A 23,769-nucleotide genomic window follows, 5' to 3' on the forward strand; every position below is an offset into this window, starting at 1 on the left:
AGAAACAATGAAATATCCATGAAAACACCATAGGGATCAAGGTTCCAGTTCTGATAGTAGCTCTAGTTACCTTACTTGTCTAAGCAAGTTACGTTATCTCAGTTTACTGATGACTTTACAACAGGATGAGAGTAGCAACACCTACCCCCAACAGTTAATTTCACAAAACTTAGATCATATTTGTGAAAAGTGGTTTTCTAAACTATATAAATGTTGGTTCTTATCTATGTCATCTATGTATTTGTTCAAGGAGGTTACCAAATGTCTGGGCCTCTCAGTTACACTGCAAGCTAAGGCAGGCATTTAGATTTCCTGCGTTCACCTCTCCCCATAGCACAGTCCCAAACACACAGTAGGTATTGGATAAATGCGAACTGAATTGAACTATGGTGAACTGACTTCTCAAAGACAGGGATAGCAGAATGCCTCTATGTACTGGTTCCTGATATTGAGAAAAAAGTCAGTGGCACATTTACAAGGAAAGTTGAAAGAGGGCTTTGGAAATAGAGCAAAGGAAAAGAAAAAAAAAGTTCAGGGAAATATAATGTAAACCTCATGGAACTTTTTATACACTTAAACCTTGTCCTAGAGAAAGTAGTTCAGTGAAGAAAAGAACAGTATTAATGTACAGCAGGGATAGTCTCCCAAGACATGTTATCAAGATTAAACAAGCACTTCTTTCAGAATTGCTCAGAGGCAGACATACTCTCAGTATTCAAACTCTGCTCTTTTTCCCTTTAAATTTCCCCAAGGCTTGGGGAAATTTATGAATCATTGGGTTTTTTTTTTCAGTTAGCTTTTCATCAGTATTTTATTATTTTTTGGACCTACAGTTTACCAGTATTTTCTACTATCAGAATAATTTTGCTAATTTTGAGACTTTATAAAGAAAGACTGAGGGAGTTTGAAAAAAAGTTACAGTAAAAATACAAATAACAATGTTAATGATAATATTTAAATTACATATACATGATACTATTTTTTTCAAGATTGTGAGCAGTTATTTCCTAGCAAACCGAGACTGGAGTAGACTAACTCTAGCAGGAGAGTTCTTAAGATTGTTCAGGGGAGGGAAGTTAACAGAGGAAATGCCCACTTGCCTGGTTTCAGTGAGTGGTTCAGACTGATCTGAAGAGTCCTACTAGCAAGGAAATGATTGGATTCTTCGGATCAATTTTAGGGGCTTGAGAAGCAAGCTTTGGTTGATCTCATAATTTTGAGCTCTCCTAGGCCTGTGCTACTTCTAGTAGGAGTATGTCTCCCCCTGGAGGGGAAATAGAGCATTTGTTCTTTCAGGTTTCTTGCTCAGAGTTCAATAATTAGGTTTTTTTCCCTTCCTTCCTTCGTTCATCCATTCATTCAACAAATACTTATTTAATCCTATTATTTTGCTGTTTGTTATGATCCAGCTGAAAATAAGATCAGCACGGTCCCTGTCTCCAGGGAAATTATAGGTTAGTGTGAGAAATGAACATTAAAGAGTCACCTGAATGCCTAGATAATCACAATAGTTATAAGTTACATAAAGGAAAAGTGTGGAGGATAATATGACCTTTCAAAGGAGACCTCAATCGGACCGGGAGTTCAGGGAAAACTTCCCTGAGACCTGGAAGATACATGTATATAGCCAGATCAAAGGCGTGGAGGAAGTGAAGGGAGTGGGTCTTCAAGCAAATGGAACAGAGTATTCAAAGACTTCAAGAAGGAAAGAGCTTAGGAAGCTGGAAGAAGAGAAAGAGGTTAGAATAAGGAGGCTGGGGCACAAGTTGAGGCCAGAAAAGTAAGGATGCTCCAGATCAGGCAGTGTCTTGGGGGCCACGTGAAGGATTCGAAACTTTATCCCAAAAGAATAGGAAGCTATCAATAGGTTTTATGCAAGTGACACGATCACAACTGTGTTTTTAAAGGATTACTTTGACTTTCTGTTGAAGAATGGATTATAGAAGGGGCAGAGTAAGGATACCATTAAAAGATTACTTCAATATAATGTAGCTATGCAAGAATGAACAATGGCCAGAAGAAGCCCAGAAAAGAGGCAGCTTAGCACAACCTGGGGGTTTCAGAGACTTTTCAGAGGAGATGATAACTGAACAAAGTCTTGAAAGATTAGAAGGAGTAAATAAGGTAAAGAAAGGGGGGAGTTTTTTCTCAGGAAAAGAAGTAATAACTTATTTAGACCAGTCATTCTTCTGAAAACAATTAAAATACTGGATAGAATATTTTTTTTAAATCTCCCTAAAAATACCAAAGGTGGTTTCAAATGGGATTCTTTAAAGACCTATAATCTATTTTATTTTATTTCAAATTGAAGAATAGTTGATTTACAATATTATATGAGTTTCAGGTGTACAACATAGTGATTCAGTATTTTCATAGATTATACTCCATTTAAAGTGATTATAAAATATTGGCTATATTCCCTGTGCTGTACAATATATCCTTGTAGCTTATTTATTTTATGCATAGTAGTTTATGCCTTTTGATCTCTTACTCCTATCTTGTCTCTACCCCCTTCCCTCTCCTCGCTGATTTGTTTTCTGTATCTTTTTTTTTTTTTTTTTTTTTTTTTTTTAACGCTACGTGGGCCTCTCACTGTTGTGGTCTCTCCCGTTGCAGAGCACAGGCTCCGGACACACAGGCTCAGCGGCCATGGCTCACGGGCCCAGCCGCTCCGCGGCATGTGGGATCTTCCCGGACCGGGGCACGAACCCGTGTCCCCTGCATCGGCAGGCGGACTCTCAACCACTGCGCCACCAGGGAAGCCCTGTTTTCTGTATCTTTGAGTTAAAGACTTACAATCTCAATTCTATTCCAAAACACAGAAGAAAGACAACTTCAAAAATTCTTTAAAGAAATAAATATAACACTGAAACCGGAATCGGATAAAGATTGCACAAAAGGGAACACAATCTCATGTATGAATATCAATGCAAATATCTTAAATAAAACATTAGCAAATGGAATCAAACAGCATGAAATGTCATGACCAAGTGTCAACTGCTTCAGAAATACAAAGATGGTTCAATGTTATAATATACATTAATATACTTAATAATATTATATATAAGAAGAAAAGATCTTGCAATTATCTCCATAGTGCTGGAAAAATATTTCAGAAAATTCAAGATGTATTCCTAGTAAAAATGACTTTCAAAAGAGGAATAAAAGACTATTTTCTTTTTTTTTTTTTTTTTTTTTTGCGGTACGCGGGCCTCTCACTGTTGTGGCCTCTCCCGTTGCGGAGCACAGGCTCCGGACGCGCAGGCTCAGCGGCCACGGCTCACGGGCCCAGCCGCTCCACGGTATGTGGGATCTTCCCGGACCGGGGCACGAACCCGTGTCCCCTGCATCGGCAGGCGGACTCTCAACCGCTGCGCCACCAGGGAAGCCCAAGACTATTTTCTTAATGTCGCAAAGTATCTTGCTTACCAACATCTATCTTACTATTTTCATGGGAAAGCAGCTGCGGCATTCCTACTAATATCTAAAACAAAACGAGGCTATCCACTACTACTGTAAATAGTAGTACTGTAAATACTGGACGTATTTGCCACAGCATTGTTACAGAGAAAGAATTAAATGTATGAGAATTGTAGATAATCTGATGGTGAGTCTGGAAAATGAAAGTAAGTCAATGGAAAAACTACTGCATACAAAAAGATGATTCAGTAAGGCAGGAGGATATAAAAGCAATTGGCAGAAGTCAGTAGGCTTCATAGAAACAAGGAAGAACCAGTGAGAAGATAACATAGAGAACACCTACATCCCATTTAATAGCAACCATAATCACAAAACCCCTAGGAATAAAGTTAAGAAGAAATATGTAAAAATCTATGAGAAAAATTTTATAATATTACCCAAAGACACAAAAGTGGACTTGAACAAATAAAAGACATACCTTAAGTGAATTTGTAAATTTAATATAATTCCAATAAAAATTTCGACAAGATTTTTGTTTGTTTTTTAGATAGACAAATTGATTCTTATGCTCGTATGGAAAAAATAAACAAGAACTTCCAGGGAAACCCCGAAAAGAAGAGCAATGAGGAGGGGCCAGTCTTACTAGACATTTAAAGTACTATAAAGCCTTCATAATTTAAATGGTGTAGAGTTGGTACATGAATAGGCAGACACTAGTGGAACATAACATAAAGTCAATCCAATACATGAAGAAATTTATTAATGATAAGGACGTTTCAGAATAATGAAAAAATGGACTCAAATAAATGCTGTTGAGACAACTAGGCATCATTTGGAAAAAGATAAACTTGTATCTATAGCTTATACTGAACACCAAGATAAACTCCATATGGATCAGTTAATTAAACATAACAAAAATGGAAACCATACAAGTTATAGAAAAAAATATGCATGGATTTCTGTATAGTATTCCCATAGGGGTGGTGGGGAAAGTATTTGCATGATTCAAAATATAGAATCAATAAAAGACTGATAAATTCTATTACATACAAGTTTTTTAAATTACATGGCCCAAATACTGTAAGACCAAAGACAAAGAATTCACTGGACAAAATATTAACAACTCTATCACAGGAAAAAGTTAATCTCCCGAATATATAAAGATCTTCTAGAAATAAAAAGACGTAAGCCCAGTAGAAAAATGAGCACAAGACATGGACAGATAGTTTAAAAAGATTCACGCAAGTGGCCCTTTTATAGTGAAACACACTCAACTCACTCAAGAAAGAAAAGCAAATTACATTACACTGAGATAGAATTTCTTGCTGTGTTGGCAAAAATCCAGTAGTCTGAGAGAACAATTTGTTGCCAAAGCTCTAGGGAAAGAGATATTGATATGCTACTGGTGGAAGTGTAGAATGATACAGCCCTTAAGGAGGGGAATTTTGTATTTTTTGAATTAATTTTTTATTGGAGTATAGTTGAGTTACAATGTTGTGTTAGTTTCTGCTGTATAGCAAAGTGAATCAGTTCTACATATACATATGTCCACTCTTTTTTTGTTCAAATTCTTTTCCATATAGGTCATTACAGAGTATTGAGTAGAGTTCCCTGTACTATACAGTAGGTCCTTATTAGTTACCTATTTTATAGGGAATTTTGTATTATCTAGCAAAATTACACATAGATGCATTCACCCTTTAACCCAGCAATCACATTTTCTAGAAATCTATACTCAAAGTACACTGCACAAACTTGAAATAATATGTGCACAAGGTTAGTCATTGTGGCATTATTTTTTTTAACATCTTTATTGGAGTATAATTGCTTCACAATGGTGCGTCAGCTTCCACTCTACAACAAAGTGAATCAGTTATACATATATATATGTCCCCATATCTCTTCCCTCTTGCGTCTCCCTCCCTCCCACCCTCCCTATCCCACCCCTCTAGGTAGTCACAAAGCACCCAGCTGATCTCCCTGTGCTATGCGGCTGCTTCCCACTAGCTATCTATTTTATGTTTGGTAGTGTATATATGTCCATGCCACTCTCTCACGTTGTCCCAGCTTACCCTTCCCCCTCCCCGTATCCTCAAGTCCATTCTCTAGTAGGTCTGTGTCTTTATTCCTGTCTTACCCCTGGGTTCTTCATGACCTTTTTTTTTTCTTAGATTCCATATATATGTGTTAGCATACGGTATTTGTTTTTCTCTTTCTGACTTACTTCACTCTGTATGACAGACCCTAGGTCCATCCACCTCACTACAAATAACTCAATAAGATAAAATAGCCCTTTCAAAAAGAGGTTGTCATGTGAGTCAGCCCACAATTCTTTTAGTTGGGCTTCTTTGATCTCCAGTGGAATATGGACACACTTCAAAATTCCCCACCTGTAATCTTTGGGATCCAATTCCCTCAAGCAATTTACTTTAGGACCATGTTTAGGGTCAGGAGATGGATCTGCCTGGTTCTGAATTTGACACCCTCTAAAAATGTATTAGGTGCAAATCATATTCACTCCTAAGCCATCAAACCCTAGAACAGTACATAGAGATCATTGGGATATGCCAATACCGAAGATAAAAAAAAGTTTGACTGTTAGGTTTTTCATAGTTTGCTTGGCAGCTCTGTCTTGTAGTTCTTCCCCACTGATCTAACAGGTAGTTCTATGAGTAAAGGAAACCACAGTTACTCTGTGAGGCGTTTCCAATGATGTAGGTTTACAGAAAAAGCCTCATTGGGATAGACCTCAACTAAAGACCATTTTAAAAAAACAGAAGATGAAATGTTAAAGGAAGTTCCTCAAGCAGAAAAAAATAGCATGAAAAATTTGGATCAACACAAAGGAATAGAGAGTGCAAAAAATGATAAATACTTGGTAAAATATTTTAAAATATTTTCCTCAAATTTTATCTCTTAAAAAATAAATAATTAAAGTAAAAATAATTAAACTGCATTTGGGATTTTAGCTTATGTAGAAGTAATATGTGTGACAATAAAACCACAAAGACCATAAGGGAGGAAATGAAAGTATGTCTTTGTAAGTTTCTTGCACTGTGACAAGATAATGGTGTACATTGTAAACTCGAACTGCACTGTCCAATACAGTAGCCGCTCGCCATATGTGGCTATTAAAATTTAAATTAGAAAAAAATTAAAAACTCAGTTCCTTAGTCATACTAGCTATACTTCAAGTCTTAAATAGTCATATGTGGCTAGTGGTTACCATACTGGACAATGCAGACACAGAACTCCATCTTCACAGAAAATTCTGTTGGAAAGAACGGCTCTAAAGCAATAAAAACAAAACAAAGAGAAAAGAGGAGGAAGAACTAAAATGCCAAAAGCCAAGGTAAAAAAATCATTTTAAAATTCACTTAGTCTAAACAATGGAATGGAAATAAGAAAAAAGAAACAAAGAACAGATGAGACATATAGAAACAAAACAGCAAGATGATAGATGGAAATCCAATCTTATTAATAATTATAATAAGTATAAATGACATCCCAATTAAAGGGTAAAGATGGTCAGGTTAGATAAAAAGTAAGACTCAAGTACATTCTATCTATAGAAAACCTACTTGAAATGTAAAGGCACAGATATGACAAAAGAAAAAAATAGAAAATATGTACCATGCAAACACTTAAAAAAGCTGAAATGGGGCTTCCCTGGTGGTGCAGTGGTTGAGAGTCCGCCTGCCGATGCAGGGGACACGGTTCGTGTCCCGGTCCGGGAAGATCCCACATGCCGCAGAGTGGCTGGGCCTGTGAGCCATGGCCGCTGAGCCTGCGCATCCGGAGCCTGTGCTCCGCAACGGGAGAGGCCACAACAGTGAGAGGCCCGCATACCGCGAAAAAAAAAAAAAAGGTGAAATGGCTCCATGAATATCAGACTAAGTAAATATTAGAGCAATGGATATTACTAGGAATAAAGAAAGGCCATTTCATAATGATAAAGTAGTCAATTCAGCAAAAGGACATAACAATCCTAAATTGTTAAATATATAATAAAAGATCTTCCAAAATAGGAGGCAAAACCCAATAGAAATGAGAAATAGATAAGTCCACAAATCTGGTTTAAATCCAAATTATTAATATTAAATATAACTGCATTAAATGCACTAGATAAAAGACAAAGGCTGCTAAAATGGAAAAAAAGCAAAACAAAACAAAATGTGACTATATGCTATCTGTCAGAAACACACTTAAAGCTTAGGAAGTTGAAAGTAGAGAAATGGAAAAGGAGAGATGCACCCCATTCAAAAGAAAGCTGGGGGCTTCCCTGGTGGCGCAGTGGTTGAGAGTCCGCCTGCCGATGCAGGAGACACGGGTTCAAGCCCCGGTCCGGGAAGATCCCACATAAAAAAAAAAAAAAAAAAAGAAAGAAAGCTGGTGTAGCTATATTAACATCAGTCAAAATTGACTTTAAGGCAAAAAGCATTATTAGAGAACAAAAACACTGCCCAATGAAAACCGTTCAATTCACCAGGAAAATATGACAATTCAAAAATTTAAATTGTACTTACAACATAGCACTAGAATATATAAAGCAAAAATTATCAGAACTACAAAAAATTTACCAGAAGAATAAATTCATAAACATAGTGGAAGATTATAAAAACCTCTTCTTAGTAATTTGTAATATGTATAGAAAAAAAATCACTTAGGATATAAAAATTTTTAATAAACAATTTATAAATTTGTTTTAAATTTTGTACTAATGGGTGTCTCTAAACCTTGCATCCAACAAACACAAAACACATATTCTTCCATGATGCATATACATAACAATTGCAAACAACTTGTCTATTTGAAAAATTTCAACAAGTTTCCAAAGGTTGATATTGAACAGGAAGGGTTCTTCAACTACAATGGATTTAAGTTTTAATAACCAAAAGATAATTAGAAAACTCCCACGTTTGGAAAATAAGAAATATTAGTTTATTCAATGAATATTTAATGCATGCATACTATAAGCCAGGCACAGTCTAGACACTTGGGATTACTATATCAGAGAGAAATTTATAATTAAAAGTCTGACTATACCAAATGTTGGAGAGCATGTGGAGTCATGAGAACTTTTACCCTGCTGGTGGAGTGTAACTCATTACAAAACCACTTTTGAAAATAATTTGATACTTTCTAATAGAGCTGAAGCTCATACCTTACGATTCAGCAAGTCCACCTGTATGTATAAACTTTAGAAAAACTCGTTATGTGCACCATAAGATATGTACTAGAACATTAGTAACAATAGTAATATCCTAAAATTTTAAACAACTGAAATGTCCATCAACAGTAGAATACAGCAGTAGAATACAGATAAATACATTGCAGTATATTCATGCAATGGAATACAGTAGAAAAATAAATATAAACAATGCACAGGTATCCCCAAAACACTGATGACTTTTACAAATATAATGTTGTGAAAAAGAAGCAAGACACAAAATGATAAATTGTATGGTTTCATTCATATAAAGTTCAAATGAATGAATTCATTGTGATTCTATCCATATAATGTTCAAAAACAGGCAAAATCACACTACATTTTTAGCACTGTATAAATATGTGATAAACTATAAAGAAAAGCAACACAATTATCATGGCAATAAAGGCCGTGGTTACCCACAGGAGGGAGGGAGTTTTGACTTCAGCATAGCAGTGAGGGACATTGGGGAGGGGAGGAAAGATAATTGCAGTACTCTGTTTCTTGACCTCGGTAGAGTGATTATTCATTAAATTGTACATGTATGTTTATTTACTTTTATATATTTGTCCTATATTTCACAGTTAATGAAGGTCCAAGAAAAGGAAAGAGAGAGAGGGCAGACAGCAGAAGCAAGAAGAACTACAATCCTGCAGCCTGTGGAACCACATTAACAGAAAGATAGACAAGATGAAAAGGCAGAGGGCTATGTACCAGATGAAGGAACAAGATAAAAACCCAGAAAAAAAACTAAATGAAGTGGAGATAGGCAACCTTACAAAAAAAGAATTCAGAATAATGATAGTGAAGATGATCCAGGACCTCGGAAAAAGAATGAAGGCAAAGATAGAGAAGATGCAAGAAATGTTTAACAAAGAACTAGAAGAATTAAAGAACAAACAAAGAGAGATGAACAATACAATAACTGAAATGAAAACTACACAAGAAGGAATCAATAGCAGAATAACTGAGGCAGAAGAAAGGATAAGTGACCTGGAAGACAGGATGGTGGAATTCACTGCTGCAGAACAGGATAAAGAAAAAAGAATGAAAAGAAATGAAGACAGCCTAAGAGACCTCTGGGACAACATTAAATGCAACAACATTCGCATTACAGGGGTCCCAGAGGGAGAAGAGAGAGAGAAAGGACCAGAGAAAATATTTTAAGAGATTATAGTTGAAAACTTCCCTAACATGGGAAAGGAAATAGCCACCCAAGTCCAGGAAGCACAGCAAGTCCCATAGGGGATAAACCCAAGGAGAAACACGCCGAGACACATAGTAATCAAATTGGCAAAAATTAAAGACAAAGAAAAATTATTGAAAGCAGCAAGGGAAAAACGACAAATAACATACAAGGGAACTCCCATAAGGTTAACAGCTGAGTTCTCAGCAGAAACTCTACAAGCCAGAAGGCAGTGGCATGATATACTTACAGCGATGAAAGGGAAGAACCTACAACGAAGATTACTCTACCTGGCAAGGATCTCATTCAGATTAGATGGAGAAATCAAGAGCTTTACAGACAAGCAAAAGCTAAGAGAATTCAGCACCAACAAACCAGCTCTACAACAAATGCTAAAGGAAATTCTCGAAGTGGGAAACACAAGAGAAGAAAAGGACCTACAAAAACAAACCGAAAACAATTAAGAAAATGGTCATAGGAACATACATATCGATAATTACCTTATGTGAATGGATTAACTGCTCCAACCAAAAGACACAGGCTTGCTGAATGGATACAAAAACAAGACCCATATATATGCTGTCTACAGGAGACCCACTGCAGACCTAGGGACACACATAGACTGAAAGAGAGGGGATGGAAAAAGATATTCCATACAAATGGAAATCAAAAGAAAGCTGGAGTAGCAATGCTCATAACAGATAAAATAGACTTTAAAGAATGTTACAAGAGATAAGGAAGGACACTACATAATGATCAAGGGATCAATCCAAGAAGAAGGTATAACAATTATAAATATATATGCACCCAACATAGGAGCACCTCAATACATAAGGCAACTGCTAACAGCTATAAAAGAGGAAATCGACAGTAACACAAAAATAGTGGGGGACTTTAACACCTCATTTACACCAATGGACAGATCATCCAAAATGAAAATAAATAAGGAAACAGAAGCTTTAAAAGACACAATAGACCAGATAGATTTAATTGATATTTATAGGACATTCCATCCAAAAACAGTAGATTACACTTTCTTCTCAAGTGCACATGGAACATCCTCCAGGATAGATCACATCTTGGGTAACAAATCAAGCCTCAGTAAATTTAAGAAAACTGAAATCATATCAAGCATCTTTTCTGACCACAACACTATGAGATTAGAAATGAATTACAGGGAAAAAAATGTAAAAAACAAACACACAGAGGCTAAACAATACGTTACTAAATAACCAAGAGATCACTGAAGAAATCAAAGAGGAAATTAAAAAATACCTAGAGACAAATGACAATGAAAACATGATGATCCAAAACCTATGGGAGGCAGCAAAAGCAGTTCTAAGAGGGAGGTTTATAGCTATAGAAGCCTACCTCAAGAAACAAGAAAAATCTCAAATAAACAATCTAACGTTACACCTAAAGGAACTAGAGAAAGAAGAACAAACAAAACCCAAAGTTAGCAGAAGGAAAGAAATCATAAAGATCAGAGCAGAAAGAAATGAAACAGGAACAAAGAAAACAATAGCAAAGATCAATAAAACCAAAAGCTGGTTCTTTGAGAAGATAAACAAAATTGATAAACCATTAGCCAGACTCATCAAGAAAAAGAGGGAGAGGACTCAAATCAATAAAATTAGAAATGAAAAAGGAGAAGTTACAACAGACACCACAGAAATACAAAGCATCCTAAGAGACTACTACAAGCAACTCTATGCCAATAAAATGGACAACCTGGAAGAAATGGAAAAATTTTTAGAAAGGTATAACCTTCCAAGACTGAACCAGGAAGAAATAGAAAATATGAACAGACCAATCACAAGTAATAAAATTGGAACTGTGATTAAAAATCTTCCAACAAAAAAAAGTCCAGGACCAGGGCTTCCCTGCTGGTGCAGTGGTTGAGAATCTGCCTGCCAATGCAGGGGACACAGGTTAGAGCCCTGATCTGGGAGGATCCCACATGCCGCAGAGCAACTAGGCCCATAAGCCACAACTACTGAGCCTGCGCGTCTGGAGCCTGTGCTCCACAACAAGAGAGGCCGCGATAGTGAGAGGCCTGTGCACTGCGATGAAGAGTGGCACCCGCTTGCCACAACTAGAGAAAGCCCTTGCACAGAAATGAAGACGCAACACAGCAAAAATAAATTAATTAATTAATAAACTCCTACCCCCCAACATCAAAAAAAAAAAAAAAAAAGTCCAGGACCAGATGGCTTCACAGGTGAATTCTATCAAACATTTAGAGAAGAGCTAACACCCATTCTTCTCAAACTCTTCCAAAATGTTGCAGAGGAAGGAACACTCCCAAACTCATTCTATAAGGCCACCATCACCCTGATACCAAAACCAGACAAAGATACTACAAAAAAAGAAAATTACAGACCAATATCACTGATGAATATAGACACAAAAATCCTCAACAAAATACTAGCAAACAGAATCCAGCAACACATTGAAAGGATTACACACCATAATCAAGTGGGATTTATCCCTGCGATGCAAGGATTCTTCAATATATGCAAATCAATGAATGTGATATACCATATTAAGAAATTGAAGAATAAAAACCATATGATCATCTCAATAGATGCAGAAAAAGCTTTTGACAAAATTCAATACCCATTTATGATAAAAACTCTCCAGAAAGCAGGCACAGAGGGAACTTACCTCAACATAATAAAGGCCATATATGACAAACCCACAGCAAACATCATTCTCAATGGTGAAAAACTGAAAGAATTTCCTCTAAGATCAGGAACAAGACAAGGAAGTCCACACTCACCACTATTATTCAATATAGTTTTGGAAGTCCTAGCCACGGCAATCAGAGAAGAAAAAGAAATAAAAGGAATACAAATTGGAAAAGAAGAAGTAAAATTGTCACTCTTGGCAGATGACATGATACTATACATAGAGAATCCTAAAGATGCCACCAGAAAACTTCTAGAGCTAATCAATGAATTTGGTAAAGTTGCAGGATACAGAATTAATGCACAGAAATCTCTTGCATTCCTATACACTAATGATGAAAAATGTTAAAGAGAAATTATGGAAACACTCCCATTTACCAGTGCAACAAAAAGAATAAAATACCTAGGAATAAACCTACCTAGGGTGACAAAAGACCTGTATGCAGAAAACTATAAGACACTGATGAAAGAAATTAAAGATGATACCAACAGATGGAGAGATATACCATGTTCTTGGATTGGAAGAATCAATATTGTGAAAATGACTATACTACACAAAGCAATCTACATATTCAATGCAATCCTTATCAAATTACCAATGGCATTTTTTAGACAACTAGAACAAAAAAAATCTTAAAATTTGTATGGAGACACAAAAGACCCTGAATAGTCAAAGCAGTCTTGAGGGACAAAAATGGAGCTGGAGGAATCAGACTTCCTGACTTCAGATTATACTACAAAGCTACAGTAACGGAGACAATATGGTACTGGCACAAAAAACAGAAACATAGATCAATGGAACAAGATAGAAAGCCCAGAGATAAACCCACACACCTATGGTCAACTAATCTATGAGAAAGGAGGCAAGTATATACAATGGAGAAAAGACAGTCTCTTCAATAAGTGATGCTGGGAAAACTGGACAGCTACATGTAAAAGAATGAAATTAGAACACTCCCTAACACCATACACAAAAATAAACTCAAAATGGATTTGAGACCTAAATGTAAGATCGGACACTATAAAACTCTTAGAGGAAAACATAGGAAGAACACTCTTTGACATAAATCACAGCAAGATCTTTTTTGATCCACCTCCTAGAGTAATGAAAATAAAAACAAAAAAAACCAAATGGGACCTACTGAAACTTAAAAGCTTTTGCACAGCAAAGGAAACCATAAACAAGATGAAAAGACAACCCTCAGATGGGAGAAAATATCTGCAAACGAATCAACGGACAAAGGATTAATCCCCAAAATATATAAACAGCTCATGCAGCTCAATATTAAAAAAAATAAACAACCCAATCAAAAAATGGGCAGAAGACCTAAATAGACATTTCTCCAAAGAAGACATATAGATGGCCAAGAAGCACATGAAACGCTGCTCAACATCACTAATTATTAGAGGAATGCAAATCAAAACTACAATGAGGTATCACCTCACACCAGTTAGAATGGGCATCACCAGAAAATCTACAAACAACAAATGCTGGAGAGGGTGTGGAGAAAAGGGAACCCTCTTGCATAGTTGGTGGGAATGTAAATTGATACAGTCACTATGGAGAACAGTATGGAGGTACCTTAAAAAACTAAAAATTGAATTACCATATGACCCAGCAATCCCACTACTGGGCATATACCCAGAGAAAACCATGATTCAAAAAGACACATGCACCCCAATGTTCATTGCAGCACTGTTTACAATAGCCAGGTGATGGAAGCAACCTAAATGCCCATTGACAGAGGAATGGATAAAGAAGATGTGGTACATATATACAATGGAATATTACTCAGCCATAAAAAGGAATGAAATTGGGTCATTTGTTGAGACGTGGATGGATCTAGAGACTGTCATACAGAGTGAAGTTAAGTCAGAAAGAGAAAAACAAATATCGTATATTAATGCATATATGTGGAACCGAGAAAAATGGTACAGATGAACCGGTTTGCAGGGCAGAAATTGAGACACAGATGTAGAGAACAAACATATGGACACCAAGGGGGGAAAGCTGCGGGGTGGTGGTGGTGGTGGTGGTGTGGTGAACTGGGCGATTGGGATTGACATGTATACACTGATGTGTATAAAATTGGTGACTAATAAGCACCTGCTGTATAAAAAAATAAATAAAATAAAATTTAAAAAAGAAAAGAAGCATTATTCATATTTATTTTGTTATGTAGTTATTGAAACTTTTATAAATAAATATATTTTTAAAGAAGAAAAGGAAAGGGAGGAAAAGGTGAGAAAACTTAGAAAACAGCATGAATAAAGGTGAGGAGGCTGGGTGTATGTGCATCTAGAAGGCAAACAGTGAGGCAGAAAGCGGTGGGAAAAAGTGAAGCTGGAAGCTATGGGAAACCTTTGGAATATTTTAAGCTGGGTTGTGAGAAGGCTCAAATGTGAATTTTAAATAGATTCTTCTAAATGCTGTGAGGAGAGGGATTTACAGGGAGGAGAGAGGGGAGGGGCAGAGGAAAGGCTGAAAGTGGAACTGTCCCAATCCTCCAGGCATGAGGTAACCAGGGCCTGAAAGATGGCATTGCCTATAGAAAAGGGAGGAGGGAATGGATTAGAGAAGGGTCTATGGGACCAGAGATTACTGTAAATCTTCCTATTTTGAAAAATACACAATTGCTTCAGGACTCTTTCAGCTTTAGGTCTGTGCTTCAAATGCGGGCAATGGGGTGCCAAAATATCACCGAGCTGGTCTCAAGGGTAAATAAATCTATTTCCTTCCAAGTTAAACTCAGACAAGTAAGACTCTCGCAGTTTTCAAGTCCTCCTGGAAAGGAAAGGCAAGCTCCTTCCTCTCAGGGATCCAGCACTCTCAAGAAGTCCTTTAAGAAATCTTACTTAAATGCTTCATCCTGCCTCTTGTCCTCATAGTGGAATCAGGGTATGATGCTGCCCTCTATCCTCTGTGCTGGTTTGTTTCAGAGTTTAAAATTTATGGAGAATCTCCTAGCTTTTCCTTCTCTCTCACCTCTGCTGATTATTTCCTTTCTTCCCTTAGACTTTAGACTCAAGTTATAGCCCTGGTATCATCTCCATGCTCCATCTCCATCTGCATTGAACCTGTCTCCTTAATCATTCTTTATTATGAAAAGAATATCCCCGAAACACTAATAAAAATTCACAAGTATGAAGCAGAGAGGCCTTATGTCCCAGAGATCTCATTACAGTTGAAACACCAGTGATTTCAATGTTCTAGTAATGTAAAATTGTGAGCAGTTTATTGTCTTTCACACCTGCAAGTGTCTTGGATGGTACTCATTGTTCTGCTGAGCAGCAAAAGCCACTAATGTCCTTGGTAAGAGGGAATTGATTTTTAATAATACATGAAGTAACTGGAAGGGTGTGTGATATGGTGACGGATGAGCTAGGATGAATAGGAGATTGGGTATGTGACTCAGGATCACCCTCTGAGGGGAACTGAGTCCCAGTTTAATGCATTTTATCTAGGCAATTACCAGTGAAATTGCCCTCTGCTTCTTGGAGAACCAGATAACACTGCTGAGAATAGCAAGTTCTTATTGAAATTGTCCTACAAAGGTTGTTTAAAACTAACCTCAATTCCTGGAATACTGTTTTTCTGATCCAGGTTTGATGTTTAGTTTTTAATTTGATTTTACTATCCTGGAAAAACTGATCTTTATATCTCCTTTGTTCTACATTTGATCAATGTGGAGAGTTTTTGTTTGTTTGTTTTGGTTTGCTCATAGAACAGAAGTAGGGAAGGCATAAATAAGCAGAGGACAAAAAGGCCTCAATTTTATTATAGTATAAAGTACCCTGGGCTAACATTACACTAAATTACTAGCCTATCAGCTCAAGAACTCAAAGGGAAGAGAAACCCTAGCTTTACAGCACAGTAACCTTTCTCTTCATAATATCCCTTCTCAGTTAGCTACCAATTTTTTTTTTTTTTTTTGCGGTAAGCGGGCCTCTCACTGTTGTAGCCTCTCCCATTGCAGAGCACAGGCTCCGGACGCGCAGGCTCAGCGGCCATGGCTCACGGGCCCAGCCGCTCCGCGGCATGTGGGATCCTCCCGGACTGGGGCACGAACCCTTGTCCTCTGCATCGGCAGGCGGACTCTCAACCACTGCGCCACCAGGGAAGCCCAGCTACCAATCTTTTTTTTTTTTTTTTTTAAGTTTGTTCGGCGTTTTTCTTATTATAAGGATAGGAGTGATGACGTCCAAGCTCCTTACATGCCAGACCAAAATTATTTTTAACATAATATTTAAAGACTTAATTGTGTAAAATTATTAGCTGTCAAAGTTTCTTTTGCTCCCTCATATTTCTTCACATTTGCCATCTTTCTGTTGTTCCCATTAGCCACACAAGAATACAGCATGGCTGGGCCTAGAAGAGGGGCCTAAATTCTGATGAGGTGTAGTTAACTGGTAACATGGAACAAGGCCTTGAAGACTAAATTAACTGGATAAGACATGCACAGACTTTACAAGTTGTTTACCAAACTGTTTGATTCCCCCAAAACAATAGCCTCAATTTAAATTGACCATATGAACTTGCCTTCATTTACAATCCATCTAATTAGCAAGGAAACAATTTGATAACAGGCTTAATCAGCACATTCACACTGTTATTTCACATTGGGATCAGGTTAATATTTTTACTTGAACAAAGTAAAAGGATATTCCCAATATCTTAAGTGTAGAACCATTTGGTTTGCTTTTTTATTTAGGATACTGTAGAAATCTATCTTCTCCAATATAAGACAGTAAGGGAAAAGAATTTAAACTAGAACTATAAACAAGAAATTAAAAGTAAAAATTTCATAGTTATTTTAGAAATGTCTTTAACAAACCCCCTGGGGTGAGGGGGGGATCTAAATTACTGTTGAATTTGTGCAGCGTGTTCTCCTGGCATGAAGCTGTAATTAACTGTTTTGATTCCTGTTTTAAAATATATATATACCTACACACATAGGCACACACAAGTCAAGTTTGTGTAGGAGAGATTCTTATGACAAAGTCAAACAGAGGAGATTTTAAATTTTTCTCTTAAATATTTTAGGATATAGATACATAAGGACATTGGTAACTTTTATGGCTGGTAAACTGTAGGTTTACAAAATATGGCAAATCCCTATCTTTTCACCTCCTTAGAAAGAACAGTTTCTAATTCAAACACCACTTACTGGTATCTAGTAAAGGGATTTGCTCATATTCACGGAATTAACAAAATGGTTCTGAATAAGTATTAAGCTTATATGAAGCTGAATACAGAAAACACATCCTATGAAATGAGCTAGTCATATATGAACAATGTGAAAGATTCATAAGCAAAATTTTATTTTGCAATAACTATTTTTTTTTGCAATAACTATTTTTGTGATTATGAATATAGAGCCTGATCCAGGAAGAAAATTAATAGATAGCTATTCTTTTTAGAAATTAATACACTATTTACTGTATAGTTGATAAACATATACCTGCAGCACAACAAAAGAAAAAGAAAACTTTACACTGTGGATGATTACGTGACATCCAGTGAACCTAATATATCCGCTTCACGTAGGTCAGTATTTTTTCACTTGTCCTGAGGATCAAGTAAAAGGTCACAGGGCTCATCTGAAAAGAGCCACATCATAATTTTGGGGCTGTGGCTGAAATAAAACTGTAAGATATACACACATACACAACCCCAGATAGATCTATCTTAAATGAATAAAGAAAAATAACAATGTAATTTATTTAAAAATACTTCAAAGACACTTTTCTTGATTAAATCTGTGACCACTTCATTTTTCCTGCCTCCTTAGAAAGTTCTTAATCAGTGAGGCTTCTTCCATCTTATTACCACATTTACTCTATCCACGATGTCACACACTCATAACCCGCATGGACAGTTCAGTGCTCACATCAACAATATTAAAAAAAAACAAACCTCTTATCAGAAGAGTGGTACGTTAAGGATTCTATTTTGCGAGTTTGTGGGAATGCACCAAAAAATGTCCTTTTTAGAACATAATGGTTTTCTTTCTCCTAAAATAATGAGCCAAAATATTTGAGTGAAACAAATGACACAAAAGTACAACTCCTGGAGGAAAAAATCTGACATTTACCAACAGTTTGGGGGAGGTGAAAGGTCAACACTTAAATGATGCAGTCTGTAACATGAATCAGTAGTGTATCTATGTCGGGCAGCACTTCTCCACATTTGGGGCAAGAATGAATTGGAATATTCTGTTGTTCCTGCTGCATCCAGTTTCTATCCTCAGCTCCTCTTTGAACGAGATAAGCCTTCTGGTCAGCGTCACTTGCTCTCGCCCCATGACGGCTCTGCATTTCCATCAGGGACTGCCTGCCTTCATCTTCAAAAGCATTATTCTCTTTCAGCAGAATTGCCAGCTGCAATGCCATTTGCTCCTTTTCTTCATGAATCTTCTCTCTTGCTGCTCTTTCTGCGTGAAAGTCAGAACAATAAACCTCCATCTGAGCCCTGAGAACAGCCATGGTTTCCAGGTCCTTCTCCTGCTTGGCGATGGTCTGCTTCATCTCATCCATTTGGAGCTGCTTGGAAGCCAGGGCCTTCTCTGCCAGTTCCAGCTTTCCACTCAGTTCCTGCAGCACCACCTTATCCACTTTTTCCGACTCTCTTCTTTTTAGTTCCTCAGTTGTTTTCAGTGCATTATTGTATTCTTGAAGAAGCCTGTTGTGTGTCAACTGTAGAGTGGCTAATTTGGACTTTTCATCTTCTGTTTTTGCTTGCTCCATTTTGATTTCTGATCGCATGCTTTCTACTTGGAGCTCTAACTTTCTGTTATTATAAACAAGCTCTTGCTTTTCATTCAGCTCTGATGGGGTTGGAGAATTTTTCCTTTCAAGGGCCTGACATTTTTCCTGAAGTCTCTTCTTCATCAGGTCAGCCTCACTGAATTTCGTGTGAGCCTCCTGAAGCTCCTTAAACAGGGTTGTCACCTGAAGGTTCAACGTTTCCACTTCACTTCCAACAGTTTCCGTGCCTTTCTCCTCTTCTTTCTCTTGTTCTGTGTGCCCCTCTGTCTGGGTCTCAATCTCACAATGATCCTTCGCTTTCTTTTCAAGATCAGAAATTCTTTCTTTGGCTTCCTTGAGGGCAAGTTCAAGTCTCTCCACCTTCTGGTTTCCTTCCCTTAGACAAAGCAGGAGCTGGCTCACAGTTAATTCCTCAAATTCCAAATAATTCCTGGCACCTTCTGCAGATTTGCTCGTGTCAATGGAATCAGTTCTTGTGGGCCCAGGACTTGGCTTGATTTCTTTCGTTGCCACATCTGCTTCTCCCTCAGCCATCCTGATTTCAACAAAGGAGTCTTCGGAGGGGCCACCTGAGTTCAGCTTGAGTTGTAATTCAGACACGATGCCCAGCAGATCGACCTTTTCAGCTTGAAGGCGTGCCACCTGGGTCTTCAGCTGTTCCACTTCCTGTTCTGCTTCTGCCTTGGGGACCTCGAATGACCTTTCAGTTTTCCCTTTTAGTTTTCCGAGGTCCTGCTTCAGTTTTTCATTTTCAAGACTCAGTGCCGTTAGGCGCTCTTTGGCTTCTTTGCTCTGGGTCTCAAAAAAAAGGCGTTCTTCCTTCTGCTTTTCTGTCCAGGCTGAAAGCTCCTCAAATCGCCCTTTCATAGCTTGATTGTTCAGCTTCATGGCTTCTTTCAGCTGATGGTTCTCAATTAGAAGCTCTCTCATCTGCTGCAGCAGCTCATGCGGGGTGAACGTGTCCAGGTTCGGGTGAGCCAGACTGGGGGGTCCATTTCCTGTGGTTTCGTTGGGGCTGTCCCCCTTTTCAGTCAGGCAGCTAACTGGTTGGTGGGACATGGCAGCAGTTCCTGTAGGAAATCAGAGAGAGTGCTGCTGAGGGGACAGCCGGCCCCCAGCACTGTGGCCTGTGTGATTCCTCTAGAGCAGCTGGCACAGGAAAGGCATCCTCATGGAATTCTTTAATGAGGATGGCAATTCCGCCGCCCGGGTTCTGGCCTCCCTCGGGGTCACTGCCTCCTCGGCATCGTTACCGCTGGGAGAGGGCTCTGGACCCGGATGCAGACGCCGACCAGGGGACCGGCCGGGGGCGGCGGCGGCGGGGACTGGGGAGCCTCTGGCGGACGCGCGGCCTCGCGACCCCACCCAGCGCTGCTCAGCTGACAGTTCAGCTACCAATCTTATAACCAGTAGCAGGGTACTTTTTCTGAGCCTGTCTCCAGTAGAAGAAGAGTATAAATCAGGAGTTCTTCTCTGTGACATACAGGATGGGGATACAGGCTTGGCATCAGCCCATTCTTAAACATTTGAGGGGAGAGGACAGCATGCAGTCCTCTGACCTTGAAGATGGACTAAAACTTGGCCCCATTCTTTGACACTTTGATGGGGATAGTGGTGGAATATGCTGCTGGGGGTTCCAGTGGATGGCTAGGTGATAACTCTTAATTTCAAAGCTACAAGCACTTTGTTATCTTGCAGGAGGTGGGGACTTCCATGTGTCTTACAGTAAGTATTCCTTTGTACAAGGAAAGTCAGTAAAAGGGCCATTTAACTGTGTGAACATAAGCCACAGATAATCAAAGTAGACAGCTAAAACCAAAGATAACCTGCTCTCTAAGATAAGGCAGACTTGGAGCTCTGCAGGCTATGTGTCCTTAAGGGAGATGTTTCTTTTTCTAGATATGGATTCAGGCTTCATTCATTCATCTATTCAACATGTATTTATTGAGCATCTCCCAGGTGCCAGGCATTATTCTAGCGCTGGAGATATTGCAGTGAACAAAACCAAACCTCTGTCCTAATGGATCTTACACCTAGTTGGAGGTGAAAGACAATAAATAAATACATAACTGAATAAACAAACAAGTAAAAATACAGTATCACAGATGTTAATGGCTGTGGAGATGTATAAAGCAAAGTAGAGGGACTAGAGCATTCCAGAGCAAAGGGGATCCTAGTGCCGTAAAACAAAGAAAGCAGGCATTGTGTCTATAAACTGTGAACGTGTAGTTGACCACAGAAGATGGAGCTCCTTTCATGTAAGACTTCTTAAAACAGGGGCTTCAGGGTCTTGGTGAAAAAGTTGGAGAAAGGGCCCTCCTCCTCACTTCTGCCTAAGATGCAGCACCTTTGCAGTCCTTTGAAGATGTGGATTACTTTTGGGGGACCCTGTTCATGACATAATCATGAATACTAGTGTAGTTGTGTTGAGTAGAACCATAGTGCACCCCCACAGTGGTTGCTCTACTACTGCAGCTGACAGTGCCTTGTTGGCCCTTGGAATACCACCTCATAGCAAAAGGGAAGTGGTAGGAACCACTTTTGATAGTATTTTTAGGGCCTTTGCGAAGTGTGGAGAGAGCATAAGTAGAGGCATTAGTAAGAGTGAGACCTGAAAAATTTTTATACATTGTCCACAGACTTCCTTAAGATATGACAGGTGAGAAGGGGCCTAGAAATTTGCATAAGTCAGTATTAAGGAACTAAATTTCTAAAAATTCTTTTAAATGGAAGAGAAGTCTGAGGCAGACATACCACAGTCCATACCCTGCCCAGATACTTGGACATAATTTCCTCCAAATTTGACTGATACTCTGGGAGAGGCAATTTGCCAAGCAAAATCGCCCCATGGCACCAGAAATTGTGGGTGTTCTCAGGTGGTGCAGCATTATCCATGCCTGATGAAGATCCTCACTTGTGGACAAACCAGGCCCTGAGCTATTGGCAACTTTCTGGCCGCAGAAAAATAGATGGAGAAGATGCATGGGGAGGGTGCCCCAGGCCCTGCACCAGAGGTCATGGGTGGCTCCAGAGCTTGGAATGTCTGTGTCTATGGCCAACTGCCCAGCGACACTTGGACTGGAACTAGTCCAGAGTGGTACAGGATAAATGACTACACATGCACTGAAAGGGGAAAAACCTTTGCAAGTGTTGATACAAGAAAAGCTGTTGCAGTGGGCAATGAAGAAAGGGGAAGTAGTGTAGAAACAAGTAAAGCAGGTTTAATTGAAATGACAGGTTATTTTCAGTGGAAGTGCAGACTGCATGAGAACTCGGAAGGTCCCCTGGTATTCTTGCTCTGAGTAAAGTTAATACGAGTGAAAAAGAAATGGGGAGGGGTGGCCTTTAGGATTCCTAAAATTAGGTTGAAGGCACAAAGCAAGCAACTGAAAGCCCAGCTCTGGGCTTAAGTGAGGTGTGTGTGTGTGTGTGTGTGTGTGTGTGTGTGTGTGTGTGTGTGTCACCTCATGACCATATCTGTGACAGTAGAGACTCCTGAGTGTGTGAACAGTTGGACCCCCTCTCCAGTCAGAGACTCATATGGATTTCTGATCTTTGCAAATGACCACGTTCATTTCTCTGTACAAGTGTGGAGATGAACAAAGCAGGTTGGCTGTAACACCAGGCCACCCACCCACTCATGGTGAGAAAATTTAGTCTATGTGACAGACAAAATCCACAATAATGTGATTATTCTCAGCCTCTCAGCCTTGAGAGGAGACCCCTGTCTCCTCCTCCTTGAGGAGACCTCCTCTTGGAAGGAGACCCCTGTCACTGACAGCTGGGGCTCCTGGTACCTGTGCAGATCAGGGAACTGAGGGACAGAATCAAAGGAGCTGAAACAAGGACAAGGAGTTTCTTCTTGCAGAAGAGAAAAGGAATACACTCAAGAAGTAAAGAGGGGGCTTCCTTGGTGGCGCAGTGGTTGAGAGTCCGCCTGCCGATGCAGGGGACACGGGTTCGTGCCCCGGTCCGGGAAGATCCGTGGAGCGGCTAGGCCCGTGAGCCATGGCCGCTGAGCCTGCGCGTCCGGAGCCTGTGCTCCGCAACGGGAGAGGCCACAACAGTGAGAGGCCCGCGTACCGCAAAAAAAAAAAAAAGAAGTAAAGGGGGTGGGGGAGTGAAGAAGCAAGGGCCAGCCTTGAGAGAAAGTTTGGGGGTGTTGGGGGAGAGGGGAGAGAGAAGGGCAGCAACAGCTATGCTCACATGAGCGAGATGAATAGAGAAGGGGGGAAGAGAAGTTTAAGATGCTTTGCTCTGTGCCAAGAATGTAAACCCCTTTAGAGTTTTTCCAGAGACATAATAAAAATCTCAATTGCTTTTCAGTTCTTTTTTGTTATTAGATGTGTTTCTTTTGAATGTGATATCATGCTGAGATGGGCCACAAGGCAGCTCAGCTTCATAACATTTACATTTGGGGAGTACTGTCTGGGATTGCAGACCTGTGGTGCAGCAGTCAGCTGTTCCTTGATTTTGACCATCATTCTAGATCTGAG

At 39.0% G+C, this 23,769-nt stretch overlaps 2 protein-coding genes and 1 non-coding gene across 3 annotated transcripts in view; all 3 read right to left on the reverse strand.

Annotated features, from left to right (window-relative positions):
* The window catches only part of ASB8 (ankyrin repeat and SOCS box containing 8), a 35,663-nt gene that overhangs the window by 11,186 nt on the left and 708 nt on the right, over window positions 1–23,769 (reverse strand). The window lies entirely within an intron of this gene.
* LOC117203039 (small nucleolar RNA SNORA18) lies at window positions 6,046–6,174 on the reverse strand. Its single transcript, XR_004485619.1, has one exon. It is a non-coding gene; the product is annotated as a small nucleolar RNA SNORA18 (small nucleolar RNA).
* LOC101275093 (optineurin) lies at window positions 17,804–20,655 on the reverse strand. Its single transcript, XM_004274398.4, has one exon. It carries the CDS (start codon window positions 20,330–20,332, stop codon window positions 18,632–18,634), a length of 1,701 nt encoding a protein of 566 aa, XP_004274446.1. The 5' UTR covers window positions 20,333–20,655; the 3' UTR covers window positions 17,804–18,631.

Source organism: Orcinus orca, chromosome 11 (genome assembly GCF_937001465.1).
Source record: "Orcinus orca chromosome 11, mOrcOrc1.1, whole genome shotgun sequence".
NCBI lineage: Eukaryota > Metazoa > Chordata > Mammalia > Artiodactyla > Delphinidae > Orcinus > Orcinus orca.